The sequence below is a fragment of the Bidens hawaiensis genome, unplaced genomic scaffold, assembly GCF_021521415.1.
Source record: "Bidens hawaiensis isolate Kalapana, Puna unplaced genomic scaffold, B.hawaiensis_p1.1 tig00054870_1, whole genome shotgun sequence".
NCBI classification, from domain to species: Eukaryota; Viridiplantae; Streptophyta; class Magnoliopsida; order Asterales; family Asteraceae; genus Bidens; species Bidens hawaiensis.
Window position 1 is genome coordinate 79,634 of NW_027499883.1, and position 15,640 is coordinate 95,273.

Below are 15,640 nucleotides of genomic sequence, written 5' to 3' on the forward strand. Positions count from 1 at the left end.
AAACTTGCTCAAACTCAAATTCTTAAATTTCATATTTTATTCAAAACACTCATCCGTTGATGTTATTATTATTATTATTAATTATACCATTTACAGTTTAAAATAATATTTATATTAAAATTATGGTTATTCGTTTGTTATCTAATACAAAAGTTTGGGTTATTATAGCATTAATCGAGCACCGAGAACCACGTAGCGTTTATAACCCAAAAGTAGTAGGATGAGAACCGTAGAAAACTAGAAAGGATGAGGGCGGGGTAACTATGTTTTCTTAAATATTTATTTGATTAAAACGTGCCAATGCTAATCTTGTTCGGTAAACTTTTCTTGAAACTATATACGTAAGATATGCAATAAGTATATAGTTGAAAGAGTTATAGATGACAAACCTATTTACAGAAGTTCAAATGAATGTTAACTAATCAACTCTATGATCACAATTCCCGAGTCTGGAATTGCTCCATCAACACCCAAGTGTTTCACCAACTCAAAACTAATTATCACCTTATACAATGATCACTTTCTTCGTTTCAGTAATATCAAGAAAGATAAGGGGCAAAAATTGAGAAACAGAAAAATAGAAGGAGAAGAATAGTAAATATACAGACAGCTTACCCCTCCCCAAAGAAAGCGAATGAATGAATTATTATTATTTCTTTGTATTCAAAATCAATCCAATCCAAACCCTAACCTAACCGTGATCCAGTGAATCGAATCGGCATTGAAGTATGGCGACAACGGTGAGCTCGGCGGCCGGTCTATTGGCGATGCTTATCGAGTCGCAACCGGCTCTGAAGCTTCACGCTCTCACCAATCTCAACGCCTTCGTCGACTACTTCTGGCCTGAGATCTCTACCAGCGTCACTGTCATGTATTAATTCTCTCTTTTTCATTATCTTATTATTTTAGCCCTAGAACTAGTTAACTAATTAATTATTAGATCCCGTAGATAAGTGTATCGTGTGTTGAACCACATGAGCTCAATTCTGCAAGTACCTTTGTTTGAAAACGTTTTACCAGTATGGCTTGAGTAGAAAGTTATTGTTATTTTCCGTTTCAGGATCAAATACAAATACTTCTTAACATGAAAACACCTAGATGTTTTTTATAAGTGTTTGCTGCTATTTTTGTGCTCGTATTTGCTGATTTCTGATTACGAGGCGGTATAAGTATATGTTGATTTATATTTTGTTATTATTAGGCTTTTTTCTTTTGCTGTTATTATTTTGTTGCTGATTTTGATTCTTTTGTTGTTACTGTCAAGTTTTTTTCTTTGTTATTATAAGACATTGCTTATGTATGTTGGCATTCTAGTTGGTATTATTTTCTATGGTCTTATTTTTGGTAGATTGCTATTGTTTTTATAGTTTTGTAACTTTGTTGAGCTTTTGCGGTTAATGAAGTATTCTCCAGTGGATTTACTAATATGTTTTGGATTTTTTTAATTTTTTAAAACCAGCGAGAGTTTATATGAAGACGAACAGTTTGATCAAAGACAGTTGGCTGCTTTACTAGTTTCAAAGGTACATGTTTCTAAAGACAGTTGGCTGCTTTACAAGATTTAGTGACTGATTAAAAGGTTTTTGGAAACGCTAGACCAATCAAAAGAACCGATTGTGTCTGCAGGATGTGTGTTTATTGTTTATAATTATGGCACGTGAAAATAGCCCATTCTCTCTTTTTTGCAGGTTTTCTATTACTTGAGTGAGCTTAACGACTCATTATCTTATGCCCTTGGAGCTGGCAATTTGTTTGATGTTTCTGAGGAGTCTGATTATGTTCATACTCTTCTTGGTTAGTCCTTCACACATGAAGTTTTGTGTTAAATGTTGTTGATTGCATTTACTTGATCATATATTCGTATTTGCTTCTACTTTATATTGGTGTTAGTTACCAACCATATATTTTTGTTTGTGGACCCTCGCCCATGATCTTTTCATATGTTTTTTTTGGTCAGGAAAAGCTATTGATGAGTATGCAGCTATGAAAACAAAGATAGCAGAATTAAAGGAAGCGCTTGATAATGTGGACCCTAGGTTGGAGGCAATCGTGGAGAGAATGCTTGATAAGTACGTATGCTTTCATCTTTTGTTTTATTTTGAGGATTGCATAGTCTCTGATACAACAAAGCAAGTTTGTTGAACCAAAATAATTAATAACCTAAGAAAGTGGTTGACCAATTTTTGGTAGGTCAATCGTCTTTCCTAAAAACCCTAGATATCAGTAGCAATCTCACCAAATAATTTGTCTCTTTTCATGCGTAGGGAATAAATTACTCCTTACTACTAAGGATTTATTTCATATATACCCTTCTAAAAGTTTGAGTTTTTGTTTATCCATTTTGAACTTTTGTAATATTATTTTCACTCTTAGAGTCATTTCAAAATAAATAAAATAGAACCAACCAACTATGAAGCAACTCAACACGTAATGCTCTCTTTGTTTATCTAGTTAGACACTGTTATAAGTAACTAATTTTGTTTTACTCTGGAATCCTGGGAAGTGAGAGTTTTAGTGTTTTAAAGGGGGTTATGATACTTGAAATTTGAAGGGATGTTAAACTATACTACACCCTAATTAGGGAAATGGACTGAATCTAGACACACACGTGTTTAACATACTCTTGTTTTTTCTCTTTTCTTTATAAATCTTGAAGGTGTATAACCGACGGAAAGTATCAACAAGCAATTGGAACGTCAATTGAATGCCGAAGGTTGGATAAACTCAGAGAAGCAATTATAAACGGTGATAATGTTCACGCAACTCTGGCATATTGCATGAACGTATCCAATACTTTTGTCAATAGGAGAGAATATCGCCGCGAGGTAATATGATTATTATCTTATACTTATCATACGTACCTAACGCATATTGCATAATTTTTCTTACATTTGATGTTCAAGATTTTGCTTTACTGACTTGTGTGGAAAATGGGTAGGTACTTATTCTTCTTGTCAAGGTATATCAAGATTTGGCATCCCCAGATTACTTAAACATTTGCCAATGTCTTATGTTTCTTGATCAACCTGACGGTGTTGCAAGCATATTAGAGAAACTTTTAAGATCTGAAAACAAAGATGATGCACTGATGGCATTTCAAATTGCTTTTGACTTGATTGAAAACGAGCACCAAGCTTTTCTATCGAAAGTCAGAGATAAGTTGTCAAGTCCCAAGTTGAAACCTGAAGTGCCAGCTGTCACGGAGCCAAATCCTTCTGCATCAGAGGACACTCAAATGGCTGATGAAACCCAACCACTTATTGCTACAGGGCCTGAATCTGACCCGGCTGAAGTGACCTATGCTGAGAGGTTGACTAAAATGAAGGGAATTTTGTCGGGTGAAACTCCTATTCAGTTGAAGCTCCAGTTTTTATACAGCCATAACAAGTGAGCAAACTTTTCATTTTGTGTCTAGACCTTTTTTTTCTAAAGGTGGCAAAATGTGCAGGTCGAACAGCATGGCATATGGGATTATTTTTCAGTATGGGCTTTATTGACCACTTGACCCTGAAATACTTTTTTGCCCAGTTCCGAAGATCATGTTATTTTAAAACCTGCAGTCATAATAGGACTTTGGAACTGTTTGAATTATGAAGTTTTGAACTGTTTTCTTGTCTCTTTTGTTTGGTCTTTATTGCTAGTTGCTGTAAGATTCTTATAATATTCTGTCTTTTATAGGTCGGATCTACTTATTCTCAAGACAATAAAGCAATCAATCGAGATGAGAAACAGCGTTTGCCACAGTGCAACAATATATGCTAACGCCCTTATGCATGCTGGAACAACTGTGGACACATTTTTAAGGGAGAATCTGGTATATATGCTTTTTGTTATACTATATTTTTTCTCTCCTATTGCTAAGTCTTTTTACCAAATCTAAATCTTATCATTATCTTGTACTTTGCATATGATTTTAGGATTGGCTGAGCAGAGCCACAAACTGGGCTAAATTCAGTGCAACAGCTGGGCTAGGTGTTATTCATGGTGGCCATCTTCAGCAAGGAAGATCACTCATGGCTCCTTACCTTCCTCAAAGTGGGTCCGGGGGTGGTAGTCCTTATTCTGAAGGTGGGGCCCTCTATGCTTTGGGTTTAATTCATGCAAACCATGGAGAAGGCATCAAACAGTTCTTAAGGGAGAGCTTAAGCAATACCGATGTGGAGGTAATTGTCTAATAACCTTTTTAAATCATAAACTTCTTCACACACACATGTATATTCAGGCACAAAAATCTACTTTTTTGGATAAGAAGCTGTTTACATGTACCGTATCTCATCAATATGTGTGTGTGAGTATATATGTATAAGTAGGATTAAATGTGGACTTAAATGTTCATGAGAAGAAAAGCAATCCATAAATTTTGAACTTCGTTCATAATTTTGTTAATGCACTTTAATATGTATCAATTTGCTTCTCATCATCTCATGAATATTTAGCTTCTCATAAGACACTACACATACGCGGGCGTGCACACACATGTATTATATATCCATGTTTGTTTATGTGTGTATATAATTTATATGCATGTATCTACATGCATGTAGGTATGTGTTTGTAGATAAACCAGTTTTTAAGTAGAGAACTATACGAACTGAATAAACACTTGTACCCACGCATGGTCCGATATAATATGAGTGAGAGGGTGGAGTATGTGGTTCATCCAGTTCTCTACCTAAAATTGATTTTGTAACTATTTTACTAATATTGTGAGAAACCAACTATTTTACTAATTTTGTAACTTCGATTCACAGTATTACGTGTTTGATTTTCATGTTTCTTAATCACATTCAGATTATCAAATGATCCCGTATTTACATCCTTTATGTTTATTCTCTATATTGTTTGGTTCAGGTGGTTCAACACGGTGCTTGCTTAGGTCTTGGCTTGGCAGCTTTAGGGACTGCTGATAATGATATATATGAAGAGATAAAAACTGTCCTCTTCACTGACAGTGCTGTTGCAGGTGAAGCTGCAGGCATTAGCATTGGCTTATTAATGGTGGGGACCGGAAGTAAGAATGCCACAGATATGCTGCAGTATGCTCACGAAACACAACATGAAAAAATTATAAGGTAAATTAAATAAACATCCTTAAACCTTTTTGTTATTATGGTTTTTTAAATTGTTAATGATACAGAATTTTGTTTTGTAGGGGGTTAGCATTGGGTATTGCACTCACGGTTTATGGAAGAGAAGAAGAAGCAGACACTCTAATTGAACAGATGACTCTGGATCAAGATGCCATCCTACGTTATGGGGGGATGTATGCATTAGCATTGGCATACAGAGGAACTGGAAATAACAAGGCTATTCGCCAATTACTTCACTTTGCTGTGTCTGATGTCAGTGATGATGTCAGACGGACTGCTGTTTTGGCCCTTGGATTTGTTCTCTACAATGACCCAGAACAGGTTTGAACTGTTTTCTTCAGTCTCTAGTTATTTTTATTGTTGTTTCTTTTTGTTAATAGTGGTTCAAACATATGTAGTAGAGGTGGCAGAATGGGTAAATTTTAAGTATGGTTTGGGTTGACTATAATCACTTTCTGCCTAGACTGTACTTTTTGGAAATAAATGTGACCTTCTGACCTGTTGATTTCAGTAGATCATTTGATACAATCAGTAAATAAAATCTAGCTTGGTTTCTAAATTGATTTTGGAGTGCAAGTTGGTTTTTATCTCGTGCTTAATTTAAAGTTGGTTGCCAATAATATTCTAGCTGTTTATTATAATTATTATGAGGTTTTATGCGTTCATAATACAATTTTGGTTCTCCTGTAAGCTTACTTTCAAATTTTCTTTTTATATGTTCGGCTCTGATACGAACTTGAACAAGGAAAACTTATTGTATATTGATTATTATAGCAGGGCCACTGTATAGTAGGGTAACACATGAGCTCTATTTTTATACAGATTAGTTATACACTTGGATACCTTCTAAATATGATAATTATTTCATGTTTATTGCAGACACCAAAAACGGTGGCCCTACTGTCTGAGTCTTACAACCCGCATGTGCGGTATGGTGCTGCCATGGCGGTAGGCATTTCATGTGCTGGTACTGGGCTAAGTGAAGCCATATCTTTGTTAGAACCTCTGACATCCGATGTAACTGATTTTGTTCGTCAAGGTGCCTTAATTGCAATGGCCATGGTCATGATCCAAACCAGTGAAGCTAGTGACTCTCGTGTTGGCGCCTTCAGGTATTCTTTTCTCAACATACAAGTCTGCATTGTTTTTTATTGGAGGTGTCAAATGGGCTTTCAAAACAGGCGGGGTTTGCCTAAAACTCTTTTCTTATAATGCTTTTGTTTTATAAATTTTTTGGATTACACATCTGTATGAAAAAATGAATAATGTAGTTGCTACTTTAATCATTATTTTGATCAAAAGCTAATAATAATAAAAGTAAACGAAATAAAGCTTTTTAAAACTTTAAGTAAGACTAGTACAAAAGTACATTTTCTAGCTAGTTTTTGTGGATGAAAATGACACTTAGTTAAAACATTTTGGAATGCATAAAAAAGTTAATGACATAAATAGACCTGAGTTAACGTTTTAATTCAGTATGATTTCAGAAATCATCTCAGTTTATTTAATATAGTGCTAGATTTGAAATAATATAGTAGGTTTATGCATAATGAAATACACTTTGGTAACGAAGTATCTTTTGGTAGTTGTCAACATAGGTCAACCTGCAAGTTCTCAATCTTATAAAGTCTTTTTTTATTGTTTCTTTTTTGTTTTATACAACTTTGAGCAACCATTTATAACCTTCTGAATGTATTCTTTTCGGCACATGCTCTAAATTTTCAACAGACGACAGTTGGAAAAGATCATTCTCGATAAACATGAAGACACAATGAGCAAGATGGGAGCTATTTTGGCGTCTGGAATTCTTGATGCTGGTGGAAGAAACGTTACCATTAAATTACTTTCTAAAACCAAACATGACAAAATGACTGCAGTTATTGGACTTGCGGTTTTCAGTCAGTTTTGGTACTGGTACCCACTCATATACTTCATTAGTTTAGCTTTCTCTCCTACAGCTTTAATTGGACTCAACTATGACTTGAAAGTACCAAAGTTTGAATTTTTATCACATGCAAAACCGTCTTTGTTCGAGTACCCTCGACCAACAACTGTCCCCGCCGCCGCATCAGCTGTAAAACTCCCCACAGCTGTTTTATCCACGTCAGCAAGAGCCAAAGCTAGGGCTACCAAGAAGGAAGCTGAAAAAGCTAATGCTGAAAAGTTGTCTGCTGCAGCTGACTCATCAAGTTCTGCCAAAGGGAAAGAAAAGGATGCTGACTCAATGCAGGTATGGATTTTTGGGTCCAAGGGTCAAAATTGGTCGGGCCAAAAAGTTATTTTTTTAAAATTATTTAGCAAGGGTCAAACGGGTACCTGGTATGATCGAAAGGTATTTTTTTAAATAGGCTGAAAACAGGTTGGGTTGGTTGACCTCACCATTTTTTTGTGTTTGGCTTTTAATTGTTATTTTAAAAATTTCTACAAAACCTATATTATAGTAAGTAATATCTCATATGATTAAATCGGTCTAGGGGGTTGAAAACATTCAAATAGGACCTTTTTGTCGCTTAACTCACTTGACTCGCCTGGTGTGTTCAACTTGATCAAAATCTTGCTCATTCCATTTGACCAGTCAACCGATTCCAAGTGGTCAAAATTCTGTTCCTGAACAAAATGTAAAATCTTTTACAATGCATCTGACAGGTGGATAGCCCTGCGACCGAGAAAGAGAAAAAGGCTGAACCCGAACCAACATTCGAGATTCTAACCAACCCCGCAAGAGTGGTCCCCGCACAAGAGAAGTTCATCAAGTTTCTAGAAGACAGCAGATACGCACCAGTAAAACCAGCTGCATCTGGTTTTGTTCTCTTGAAAGACCTTCGCCCGACCGAACCAGAAGTTTTGGCTCTAACCGATGCACCCACATCAACCGCCACAGGTGCAACCGATCCTGCACAAACAGGGTCTACTGCAGCCATGGCTGTAGATGATGAGCCTCAACCACCCCAGCTTTTTGAATACAGCTCATGATCACTGTTCTAGTCAGTTTGATATGATCTGAGTCGACTCAGTTGCATCTGGTGAGTTGGAAAACATTATAACCGAGTCACGTGTAGTTATTTTCCAATTTATGGTTTTTTCATGACAGATCATGTGTTTGTTTAGTTACTTTTTTAACTCTACATTTCATGTTAAGCCTTTCTTTAATCACTTTTTTGGTTGCTATGTGAGTGTGTTTCTTATAATGTCCGTTTCGTATTTAAGATTCGTTGTTTTTGAAATCAACGTTAGATTGAAACGACTTCAAAACTCAAATCAATGTTTCTTGTATCATATTATTTATAAAGTTATGCGATCAACCAATGACTGAAAGATTGTTAAAAAATTAAACTTAGCATAGAAGTTTTAGTTATAAAATTTATGAAGGTAAATTTCATTGATTATAAAATAATAATTTATTTTGATTTAAATATTGGTGGTTTTAAAACATCCTCGTCGTTGATTTAGTCAATAGGAAACTAGTTTTTTTTTTCTATTATATAAACTGAAACAAAATCAATATCGAGTAAGCTGATTTTTCCAATAATAATATTTCATGTATAAAAATGTGTAATGATTTTACCATTTATATCTCCATAATCCTAAATCACACGATTTACAATTACAGCTTCTTTCATGGTGTAAAATAAGCTATGATTAAGGTTCTTGCTTCTCTTATGGTGTAAAATAAGCTATGATTAAGTTTTCTTTTCTGAAACATATTAATGTTTTTATAACTTAACGAAAACCATTTCTCTCTCTTTCTCCTCTCTCTTAAATATTTATTCGTCAATTCCATGTCATATAATGCAGTCCATCTTTTCTTTATTTGTCATTGGAAATGTTTTTGAATGTACATAACCCATTTTTCACTCAAATGAAGTAAATATGTGAAACAAACAGTTAGCTCATAAAATTATCACACGTTAATGAAAAAAAAAGAATGATTCAAATTTACATATTGCAAGACATCTATATCTATACTTTTATACTATATAATAAATAAAAGTTTTCTCTTGTCACATGTCATTCTCTTATGCATTCTTACATTTTTTTTCCACCTCTCTCTCCTATCAATTATACATTAATATATACTTTTTATTTAATGATTTTTCTAATTGCTTTTACAAAACGTATTTTATCTAAAAAAACGTTAGGTTTGTTTATAAACATTTTTATAAACTGAACATTTTCATTATTTAACTTGTCTAATATAAATTATATATATATATATATATATATATATAAGAAAACATTTACATATATATGAAACATTTTAGCTCCTAAAACTTACTTAAAGGGTCACTGTTAAAAACACGTGGATCTTTAACTCAACCCAACCTGCCTTTTCTCCCCCGCAACCGTAATCTCTTTATTTCTATCCATATATTGCCGATCAAAACCTTATTGATTCTCTTTTATTGCACATTCTTCGACTGATCGAAAGCTTTCTTCTAGTGATGAATGGTTTGTATTGTTCCGATTGTACCGTTTATGCTCTCGTAAGTCTATTTTACTTTAGTTGTTACTATATTTTTAGTGTATCGTTTAATGTTGTATCGAAAGAAGTGTTTAGAGATTTATGATTTATTTTTAAGATTGTGAACAGTAGTTGTAATTTAACTTCATACTTGTTTAATATATTATTGAACTTTATTTATTAAAAGTTATCAGTTATAGAATTTAAGTTGTCAAACCCATGTAAGACATGGGTACCTAACCTAGTTTATCATATAAATATAACCTAGTTTTTTTAAACAACAAAAATAAAACAAATAAGTAAGATATATTTATGTTTTGATGATTACAGAGGAAAAATTCTAACTAGATAGGTAAACAAAATACAAATATGCAAACATAGTTATTCTCGGTGATTATTGTAATATCGTTTTTTCCTTATTTACCTAAAACTAGAAACACGCACTGACAGTCAAAAACCAAAAGACTTCCATATTTAGAAATTATTCTATTTTCTTTTTTTTGTTAGGTAACTGAAAATAATAATTCCTCTGAAACCTACATTTACCATATTTGTAGAAGTATCCAGTGAAAATAATATTTTTATGTTTGAATTATACTTTTGGTGTTGAAAAAAAAATGAAGTTCAATTGACACAAATTTAAATGTTACTTTGTGCAACGTGCTTCATGTTAGTGAAAATAATATAAGCTTTTTGTTATACATAAATTATTTAATATTACGCCAAAATAAACGCTACCATGAAAACTCTTCCAACGAAACTTTCACTAAAAAAAAACTAATCATCTACCAGTCGTTAGAGATTAATAGAGGGGAAATTAATCAACACATGATTTCCTACAAACCTTTCAAACGATCGAGGGATAAGTGAATAACCGATGAATTCATCGGTTAGTGAACACACCTCACATAAATTGAAACATATATTATTCAGTTTTTTATAATATCAATGAATATATAAATACAAAACCATATACTAGAAGTATTAATTAGTGATGCAAAAATAGATATTCAGAGTTAATTAAAGCTATGAATGACAATAAAAATAAAAATTCTCCATTTTAAGAAAAAAATTATTTACAGGAATATAAAATGTCCCGGCGTAAAAAAATCTTCATTAAATCATTTTAAAACTAGTAAGTAATCGTTTTTATTCACTTAACATTTATAAAAACCTTTCAAGTTTCTTAACATTCATACATTCCCACATCACCAATATTATTCTTCTTCTCCAAACAAATCTCTTTGGAGTTTTTTTTTATCAAAAATTTAACTCCAAAAAAAATGGGAGTTCTTGAAAGATTTCTAGTTGTTCTTGTGTTGTTTATCTGTTTGACAAGATCAGAAGGTGGTGGAAGAAGACAGCCGTCTTGGGCCAGTGTTGAAGCGGCGGCGGCAAGGACAGCGGCGAAGTATCAAACAATCGTTGTTGATCAATCTGGCCAGGGAAACTTTACCACCATTCAGTCAGCTATTGATGCCATACCTTTTGATAATATGCAATGGATATGTGTTTATGTCAAAACTGGCGTTTACAAGTATACTTCTTTTATTCTTCATCTTTAATCTTAATATTATTTTTTATGGATTCATCTAAATTATATTTATATATCTCTTTTTTTTGTATGGATTAAATGTAAGTTTTTAAAGGTTTTACAAAATTATTTCTTGTGTGTAACTTTGATTTAATTATGATATTTATGTTTGACAAGAAGTATGTTTCTTTTATTCTTCATCTTCAATGTTGTTTTTTATGGTTTCATCTTAATTTTATTTATTTATTGTTTGTTATGGATTAACACTATGCTTTTAAAGTTTTTACAAAATTATTTCTTTTAAAATGTTTTACACTTCAATATTGCTGTATAAAGTTGTGACAATTTAGATTCATGTTAGATTTTTAAATGTTTTTTGTTTGTGTTAGCTTTAAGAGTTAAGACTGATTATTGCACTTCATTTACAAGTTACAATATTATTTTTATTGATTTTCCTTAAATATTTTATTTTTATCTATTATTTTATGATTTTTTTTATTAAAAGTTATTTGTGCATGCAGTGAACAGGTTAAAATCCCACATAATAAACCGATGATTTATCTAAAAGGAGGAGGTAAAAGAAAAACATATGTTGTTTGGGGTTCTCATAAATCCATTGAAACCGACGCCACATTTATTTCTGAAGCTGACGAGGTGGTCGTCAAGAGTATCACTTTTGTTGTACGTACACATCACCCTTGTAATACTGTTACTTAATAATTAATTTCGTTACATTACATTAATTAACTAATTAATGTTGTTTTATAAGAATAAATACAACTACCCTTTGGGACGTAACGGCAATCCCATCATGCCCGCGGTGGCGGCAAAGATCTCCGGTGACAAATCTGCCTTTTACCGTTGTGGTTTCATGGGTGTTCAAGATACGGTGTGGGATGATTCGGGTAGACATTACTTTAAGTTGTGTTCGATACGAGGCGCGGTTGACTTCATCATGGGCTCCGGTCGGTCTATATATGAGGTGATTATTGATTAATCATTAATGTACCAACATCATTATTATTTTTTGTCAAATATTATTGTATATGGTACGTTTAGCTTAAACTTTTTTTTTTCTTATATACAGGTGTCACAAGTGAATAATTGTTTGTCAAAATACATTTTATGGTGTTTTTTTTGTAGTATGTCATTTTAATTGTAGAACTGATTTTTAATTTATTTTATATATTTTTTAGAGGTGTACTATTTCTGTGATCGCGGGATTCTTGAGTCCCCAACCGGGTTTTATCACCGCCCAATCAAGGGATTCTGCTAGTGATAACAATGGTTTTGTGTTCAAAGATTGCAATGTGGTTGGTAACGGCACAACCTATTTGGGAAGACCGTGGCGTGGGTTTGCTAAGGTTCTATTCTATAACTCGAGTTTATCGAACATTGTGGTTCCTCAAGGATGGCTTGATGGTGACTTCATTGGCTCCTCAATGTATGATCTTATTCTCTCTTATTTATCCGGTTTAATCAAAAACCATATATTTTTCTTTAATTTTAATATAAAGATTTCATTTGAGTGATAATCTTATTCAATACATTGTTTATGTGTAAGTTTAAAATAAATGTAGACATGGTTAGCCCCACATGACGTGTCTTTTATAATAAAATGACCTGTTTTGACCCGTCACATAACTAGTCTAGCCATATAATCACATGTATTTATTTTTTTAAAAGATTTTGGGTTGATTGAAACAGGAAAGATTTGGTGTTTGCTGAGGATGAATGTAGGGGCGATGGATCGGGGACGTCACAAAGAGTATATTGGGAAAGCAAGCTAAGCAAGGAGGAGATACGACAATTAACGAGCATGTCGTACGTCGATGATGAAGGTTGGATGAAAAAGCAAGCTTTCAATATGTTGCCTTGAACTCTTTTTAACTGTTTTGATCTGTTTTTTCTATTGTTTTGAAATGTCTTTTGGAAATTGTTAGATTTGTAGTTTTGATTGTAACTTTAAAACGATTTAAAACGATTGTTAGATGGTATCGATCCTTGTCTTCGATCATCTGTTTGTTAACACAATGATTTCGGTTGTAAATGGTGTTCGAAGTTTGAACTGAAATGCTATGATTTGACAAATTTCTAGTTGCAAGTTATCTAAAAGATGAGTATGTTCAACTGCCATCTAATCAACTTTTAACTTTTTGAGGGTTGGAAGCTTTTTTTTTTTTTTTCAGTTGAGTATTTTTATGTATATTATTAAGGAGTTGATCAGGAATTTTATATTATAATAGTACTAAAAAATATTTTTTTATAGGGGACCACCGACCACTGTTCTATAAGGGTAGGTCCGCCCTTGACTTCTATGCATCATTCTATATGCGTATAAAATTATGACAATTACCCGTTAGATTTTTTTTAGTCTCGTCTTGATCCATTTCCATGGGAACTTGAGTAGTTTTCTCTCTTTCACGATTTTGTTTGGAGGGGTGGCAATTATGAACTCCATTATAAAGCAAAGAACGATTGTAATTTACACTAACCCGTAACAGTTCGCCACACGTAGTTGAATAAATATGTAGCTAAAAGGGTTGAAAGTTGCCGAGAATCTGTTTTAATGAATGCAATATTCGAAATCTTTTTTGTAAAAAGAGTTGAATGCTGTTTTAGTAAAATTATTTTTATCCATAATCAACGCATTAAATACCTGGCTCGTTTTAAAATGACCTTTATTGACCTGAACACCGTCCTTTTTAAGAACTAACCATATTTGGATGACCTTTTGTGACAAGTTAATATTGGGCCATTTTTGGGCTAGATTTGAGAAAGTGGGATTGGATTTGGATGGCTTGGGATTAAGAATCCATATTGCAAGGCCCAATTTTTATTTATTTTATTTGTTTTTTATTTTTATTTTCTCGGACGTGTGGATCTTTAATTAACTAAGTTTTGAATTCTTTTATTCTTTATTAATAAATTTTGTTGGAATTCTGTTCTCTCTCACCCAAAAAATGTTTTCTAGGCTATTTATGTGTATCTTAATTAGGTCAAAATACTTTAGAAATTAATAATTGGTTCATTGGTTGTGTCCATTTAAATGGTAATGTGATAAATAATCAACTAGTTTCCATAGGTTGTATGTCAACTTACTCATTTTGAAAACCATGGATATGAATAATGACAAAAGATAGTAAATTGAATAATGATTTGATGTCAACTTAGTTTTGTGTTTCTAGATGGTTTTAATCAAAATGACTTAATTTTTGATGGATTTCGAATGTAACCTTACATGCAGTGGCGGAGCCACGTTGTGGACACCGGGTTCGGCCGAATCCGGTATTTTTTCGGTTTTATATATAACCTATAGTATCGAATCAACAAGCGAACACATTCCTTTTCGGCGATCGAACCCAGTGCCGTTTAAAAAAATATTTGAACCCATTAATTTTTTATAAAATATAAAAAACTTCAAAAATTCCTAACAACCATTAAGTGGACCAATAATAACCCATATAGATTATAAAAAAGGTCCAAAATGTTCATATAATTGCCAGTAAACTCAGCCCAATTAACATTATTAAACATAATATCTAAGTGAAAACTAAATAAAAGAATAAAACATCCATCGTCTCAGCGACCGATAAATTATGTTTCTATTGACCAATCGGCCAACGGCTCATCGCCTTTGCCAGATTGCTTTAAGGCTTCAACCATCGGCTTACTTGTTAGACTTCAACCAAACGACAACGGCCGACCAACCGACCGCCGACCGACCGACTCTTTCTTTGATTGCTTCAAGCCTTTAATCGACGCAGACCTCACAATGAATCTTTCTTTGATTTTGCATAATCAGATGACCGACGACTATATATGATGCTTGCATTTGTTATATTGAAAAAGAGTTATTTTTTAAAGTCACGATTGATAATGTTTTGAATAGTTTTCAAAACATGAAATGTGTTGGGAACAATTATAATATGTAATATCTTTTTTTTTTATGAAATATGATTTTGCATTTTAATGAATGTTGGTGATGTACATTTTTTGTTATAGTGATATTGCAATTTATTTATCTCACCGAATGACTAACCCGACTCGACCCATTTGGGCCCAAAAACTTTGGTGCCGGAAAAAAATTAAACACCGAAAAATCCCGAACCCACAGAAAAATTTTTCTAGCTCCGTCACTGCTTACATGTCTAACAACCCTATATTCACTTTCCTCTGTTATCAATCGTTTATGACAAATTAGTAATCCATAAAAGCTTAAAATTTTTTGGCAATCTAAACCGGACGCTACGATTAGTTATCTGACCCGTTTGACATGCCCATTTTCCACCTCTAGTTGAATTGTAGAGTTTTAAGCCCCGTCAACAAATTCAACTCAATTTTAGATCATTCCACTTTGGTTTCGGATCGCAAAGGGAAAACGGCTTGGTTTAGTGTAGGTGTGCTTGTGTCTTCTAATACAAAACCAAACCACACGACACCAGACCACGTATTCGTTTTCATATTCTATGTACTTCATTTTTGCTTATATAAAATTATAATCTTTGGACTTAAAATGGCAGGTGTAGAATATATATAAAGGATCCAAATATC

The 15,640-nt window shown here is 33.1% G+C and overlaps 2 protein-coding genes across 2 annotated transcripts; both read left to right on the plus strand.

Moving 5' to 3' along the window:
- The first annotated feature begins 728 nt into the window (after positions 1–728).
- LOC143600766 (26S proteasome non-ATPase regulatory subunit 1 homolog A-like) lies at positions 729–8,084 on the plus strand. Its single transcript, XM_077078358.1, has 13 exons — positions 729–871; positions 1,460–1,523; positions 1,689–1,794; positions 1,958–2,069; positions 2,657–2,825; positions 2,939–3,387; positions 3,679–3,814; positions 3,918–4,163; positions 4,852–5,072; positions 5,153–5,411; positions 5,970–6,202; positions 6,819–7,320; positions 7,737–8,084. The coding sequence occupies exons 1-13, from the start codon at positions 729–731 to the stop codon at positions 8,061–8,063; spliced, it is 2,967 nt and encodes a 988-aa protein (XP_076934473.1). The 3' UTR covers positions 8,064–8,084.
- A 2,751-nt stretch (positions 8,085–10,835) lies between these two features.
- On the plus strand, positions 10,836–12,965 carry LOC143600758 (putative pectinesterase 29). The gene is made up of 5 exons (XM_077078353.1): positions 10,836–11,089; positions 11,608–11,767; positions 11,856–12,068; positions 12,283–12,530; positions 12,794–12,965. The coding sequence occupies exons 1-5, from the start codon at positions 10,836–10,838 to the stop codon at positions 12,963–12,965; spliced, it is 1,047 nt and encodes a 348-aa protein (XP_076934468.1).
- The last annotated feature ends 2,675 nt before the right edge of the window (positions 12,966–15,640 follow it).